We start from the raw sequence: 5609 nt of genomic DNA, 5'->3' as shown, positions 1-5609 counted from the left end.
CACTAATGTTTAATATATGGGTCAAATCCCATCCATATGAACGACCAGGACTTTAGATTTTCTTAATTTCAGCTCCTGGCGTAAAGTACTCGGTGAGAGAAGGTACGTCATTTACCTTTGAAAACTGCTTTGCTCTTCTGTTGTTTTGGGTTTTTTTTTTTCAATCTGATTGAAACTGAGTGTTTTGCATATGATTACCATTTAAACAAAGGACTATTTTGGTAAATGAATCTCAGACAATTCACTGCATTCATATGCAAAGTAATTACCCCATCACAGGAGGATCTGGTGGTGCTGAGGTATTTACTGTTTCTCCTACAGATCCTGCTCCACTTGAGAATAAAAAATTAAAAAAAAACCAGAATGATATGTTGAAAATTAAAATAAGAATGTCAACTTTAAAGGATAAACTACACATATATTTTTATATAACAATAAGTTGTTTTTAGTGTGAAATTATTGTTACTCAAAGAGAGTAAAGGAAACACCTTCACTCACTGACAGGAAGTTTATTTATCGCCTCCTGCCAGATTTAAAAATAACAACGGACAAAACAATATACTGTACTTATACTACTGTAAACTTTTAGTAATACTGTATGTGGTCACTGTATGTGGTCAGACTGGATGGGATGAACTGAGGACCTCGTCTGACATGTCTTCCTGCGGGGCAACTCTTTCATATGAGCAGTTTGCATTTTTTTTACCCCAGTTTGTGGTAAGAAGTTAATCATAGTTTTGGTTTGTGAATAAATTCCAGAATAACACAGTTGTGGCTCTGAGTTTAGTCTGAGTGAGGCAGACTCATCCTCTCTCTCTCTCTGCATCTCACACACACACTAACACTTACACTCACACACACACACAATTAAAATGTTTGTCCTGGTCAACTCTGAGCCATGAAGGCCAGTATTGTTGTCGTGTTGTGACAGTGAAAGGACAAAGACGGAGCGACTGTACGAGGCGATCAGTGCATCCAGCACCACATCTATTAGGCTGCAGCACAGAAAAAGAAACTTCACTGAGAGCTGAAGGCACTCATTATCCACAGCCTGCGTGGTGCGAACTCACTGCCAAACCCCGAGCCCTATATTTAGCAAACTTTAAAAAGTTTTAAAATCACCCAAAACGTTCAAGCAGCAGAGACAGAACAAGAAAAACTGCCCCATAAACGACAACTTCAAAGCAGCCGTCACTAAACTTTTTGCACAGCGCCCCCTATTGTATACCGAACTCACAAATCTGTCATTTTATTCTATTAAATATAAATAAAGACAATATTTTTCCATGCAGTAGGTAAAAGGAAATACCCTGTCCCTACCTCCAGCAATAGCTTCACAAGGTAAAAGGAAATACCCTGTCCCTACCCCCAATAGCTTCACGCCCCCTAGGGGAGCCCCGACCCCCACTTTGAGAACCACTGCCTTAAAATGACTACGGTCAGATGCACATATTGCAGAACAAATGACAGGAAAGGAGTTTCTCTAGCTAAAAAAAAAAAAAACTTTCCTGTATTGTACAAAGAATAGAATTCTTCAGTCAACATCCCTGAGAAAACAGTTGACCCTTAGTGGCAAAAACAGGTGATCAATTTAAATTTAACCCACATTGATTAACAGTATAAACAGTAAACAGTAAGAATATTTCATCAGCTTCTACAGTGTTTCTAAAAATTAAATGACAATTTCAAACCACCAAAAACCTCCAACCTGTCGACACTGAAGTCTGATGATGCTTCATAAAGATAAACTGTACAAACAGAAACATAAACTTACTTCCTGCCCTTGAAACATCCAATCCCAGCCATGCTGAGAGGAGGAAATAGTTTTCTTCTAATAAATAGTGAAGAAAAAAAAAACAAAAATCCAAAATCTCAACAGTGTTGATCCTTGAAATGATCTTCTCCCCTCGGGGAAAGAAACTGATTCATTCACAGACTGCCCTCTGCTCCAGGTCAAACCATCCTGTCAGGTTACTTCACTGGTTCAGCTCGAAGTTAGAAAGAAAAAAAATCATTGATACACTTCCACAAACATCCAGCAGCAGCAGCAGCAGAGCTGGGCAGATTTTTATCAGTCCAAAACACAAATGACATAAAATACAAATGACTCGTCCAAAACACTCAAATACAAATGACTCAGAGTCCAAAACACTCAAATACAAATGACTCTTAAAAAAAAAACTAGAAAAAGTCCTGTGTTCTGTGTGTAAGAAGTAACGATTGACTCCTTCAGGGAGTTAACACTCTGCTACAGCAGAGAGGACGCACGACATCCACTCAGTTGTGGCTGCTGCATGCCTTTCTCCTCTCCTCCAAGTAACCACGACGGGTAATACCACAGGAGGGCTGGAGGGGGAAGATAAAGAGGGAGGAATGAGGGAGGAGGCAAGTAAGAACAAGAGCCTACCCCCCATGACCTTATTCTCCACCCTGTTCTCTCCTCTTCCTCCTTCTTTCCCTCTGTTTCAGGATGTCATTTTATTCTCCTTAAAAAAAAAATACTGGACAACAGTGTTGACAAGCACAGAGCTCCGTGACTCTGTGGGGCTGCACCCCGACAACAACAGAGGGTCAGAAACTTCAGTTTTAAAAACTTTACTACACAGTAACTTCCAAGTTTTTTGGGCTGTATGACTTACAGTCCAATAGCCAGTTAGCTTGTTAGCTTTAGCAGTTATTCTGATGACACGCCATAAATCACCCCCCCACCCGACCCCAAAACACACACACTCTGAGTGGACTGACAAAACTGTGATGTAGTTCCCCTGTTTCTCAAAAGTACATTTCTGTTTTTATTCACAAAAGTAAATACAGACAGAATGTCACTGTTGGTGAACACTAGTACTAATACTAGTACTACTACTAGTACTAGTACTTTCAGTGACTCATGACGATAACTGAGTCAGGATATACCTCCAAGATCAGGAATTTAAGAATTAATGAATTAATGACTAACTTAACTAATGACCATAACCTGCTTTTCTAACACTGTGAGCAGGTTAGCCAATCAGACGCAGCAGAGCCGGTCACATGAATCACAATAGGCCCGGCAGCTTCTCTAGCCACAGCTCGGTGATTCAGCCATGTGTGTGTGTGGCCGTAAAACAAGACCCAAACATTAAACTTCTCACAAGACGCGCAGTGTCACGTCACACTGAGGCGGCTTCCTGAAAATCAGCCAATCAGTGTGATGCAAAACCGTCCGTATCAGATTAATCATCGAGCCGTGGACTGAGGAGTGGTGGCTATGGAATGAATTTCTTAATTCCTACAAGTCCAGACGGAGAGACGGTTGATTCATGTTGCTCTTCTAACATGGTGAAATCTAGTGTGTGTGTCTCTGTGTGTGTGTGTGTAAACATTCAGTTTGTATCAGTAGAAATACATTTTTAACACACCATCATTAACTGTGTTAGTTTGCCGCCCAAGATTGAGAAACCTCTGCACACACACACACACACAGATTGGTTTTCAAGGGTTGTGAGGACTAGAAATAATCCATTCCTAATCCCTAAACCAAATACAAACGTATGCTTAATCTTAATCCTTACCTTAACCCAGCCCTAATTCTTATCTAAACTCCAAACTAAATCTTAAACCTCAAATTGCCCTCTCTCCAGGTGAGGTCCCCACGAGGACAGCTTTACCTGGACGACAGGTTAAGGTTCTGTCCTACAGAGACATCATCCACCGCATTTCCTATTTCATAATATCAACTATGACAAATTGATGACAAATCTTAAAACCTGAGCCCAACTTTATTCCAGCCCTAAATCTAATCCTAACTCCTGAGTCCTGAAACTCAACATATCTCCAAAAAAAAAACACCAGTAGAGTTCTCTCTAAAATCACTAATAAATAGAATCATTTAAAGCTGCAGCAAAGTTACAGAGAACTGGAACTGTTTCCACCTATTCTCAGACTTTCTTCAGAATAAGGCCAAGAACCAGGGGTTTCCCATCCTGGCTCTGTGTTCCAGAACAAAGTCACTCATTCAAGTCAGTCACATGACCCTGCACGCAGCACATGGTCTCTCCATCTCTGAGCTGAGGGGAGAGGAACGATGACTGATTGGAAGATTGATCACATCTCACTTCATTATAAACACACTGTGTGTTTGTCTCCTACTGCCACCTCTCTGCCTCTGCAGGGATTTTAAAAAATTTGCCAGAAGTAAAAAAAAAATAATAAAGTGACAAAAACAGCTATCTGAGGTCTGGTCTGTTCTTGTCGACATGTCACGGTGGATCCACGTTAATGTTACTTTAATATTCTGAGACAAATGTGAGAATCCTGGTATTTACTGTAGGTGTGTGTGTGTGTCAATTACACACATATCTGTTTATTCAGCCTGAAGGAATGTTGGTCAGTTTTCCCCCTTAGAAAAAAAAAAGGAAAAAAAGGAGGTTGGTGGTATTTCCTGAAACGAGTGTGGACTCAGGGAGAGAGAGAGGAAGGAGAAACACACACAGGGAGGGAGACAGAGAGAGAGAGAGAGAGACGGGGGAGAGAGAGCATCTATTCATATTTGAATCAGGTCGAGTCAAATTTTCAAATTCAATAAAAATCCTGCCATGTTGTGTTCAAGGACAGCCCTGAAATGTTGTTTTGTTTTAAATGGCTACATCTTGACATAAACTAACTGAACACAGATCAGACCAGAACAGAACCAGGACCTCAGACTGGTGAAGAGTGTGAAACTTCTGTGGATTATTTTCCTTTCTTTAAACTGGAGCAGCCTACATTTCTGGGGTTGTGGTCGAGCAGGAGGCCCCACTCTTCCTCCTCTCTCTCTCTCCTCCTCTTTCTTATTTTCGACCCCTCTCCTTCCTCATCTCCACTGCTGTTCCCCGGCTGCTCTGGGGTTCCTCTCACTCACCCCTGCACAGAAACGCCTTCTCCTTCTCCTCTGTTCTGCGGTTTCTCTCTCCATTACAACATGCATGGGCCGATCCACATCTCTGTGTCAGTGAACAGGAGAGGAGAACGGAGGAGGAAGAGGGGAGTTGCTCCGCCGCTCCGAATTCCTCCTCACATCTGGAAACCATCTTCTCTCTCTCTCCCCCCCCTCTCTCTCTCACTGCTCTCTCTCTCTCCCCTTGCCATCCCTCACCCGTTCTGTCTTGCTCAATGGTGTAATGTAAATACCCCTGTAACCAGTCTTCTGCCCCGGGGCCTGCTGCAGTTGATGTTGTGTGATAAAATGCGACAACCCCGCCCCCCAACCCCCAAAAAACTCATTTCAGGTTAGAGCTGAGATTAACAGCTCTCCAAAACGAAACAAAACAAAACAAAACAAAACAGCTTTCTGACTCACCTACACTGTCTCTCTCTCTCTCTCTCTCTCTGTGTGTGAGTAAGACTGAGAAAGAGAGAGTTGAAGCAGCAGGAGGTACGAACTCAGTTTATTCTACAAGAGTTCTCCAATTACCAAGAACCCTTGAACTTTATGGAGCGCTGTCACATGAGGAACCGATGTTTTTTTTTTCCTCCATTGTTGTGTTCTGACATCATCGCGGAACAGAAAGATGCTGCGGCGTTTTTGAGGTTATTTTTTTAAATATAATTTTCATTACACATGACTAAATACTGCCCCCTAGAGAACATCC

The 5609-nt window shown here is 41.8% G+C and overlaps 1 protein-coding gene across 4 annotated transcripts in view; it reads right to left on the bottom strand.

Moving 5' to 3' along the window:
* The window catches only part of LOC103391262 (probable serine/threonine-protein kinase kinX), a 33140-nt gene that overhangs the window by 22429 nt on the left and 5102 nt on the right, over positions 1-5609 (bottom strand). Inside the window, exon 1 of one of the 4 annotated variants that reach the window (XM_025062959.1) lies at positions 1775-2083. The exons of the other annotated variants lie outside the window; for them this stretch is intronic. Within the exon in view, the coding sequence (XP_024918727.1) occupies positions 1775-1806 (32 nt within the window). The 5' untranslated portion in view covers positions 1807-2083. Of the gene's footprint in view, positions 1-1774; positions 2084-5609 lie in introns of those variants that run through there. 4 annotated transcript variants of the gene reach the window in all.

The sequence above is a fragment of the Cynoglossus semilaevis genome, chromosome 15 (assembly GCF_000523025.1).
Source record: "Cynoglossus semilaevis isolate Cse_v1.0 chromosome 15, Cse_v1.0, whole genome shotgun sequence".
In the NCBI taxonomy this organism is placed as follows: Eukaryota; Metazoa; Chordata; class Actinopteri; order Pleuronectiformes; family Cynoglossidae; genus Cynoglossus; species Cynoglossus semilaevis.
The sequence above is the reverse complement of the archived record's forward strand: the minus strand, read 5'-3'. Positions and strand labels throughout refer to the sequence as shown.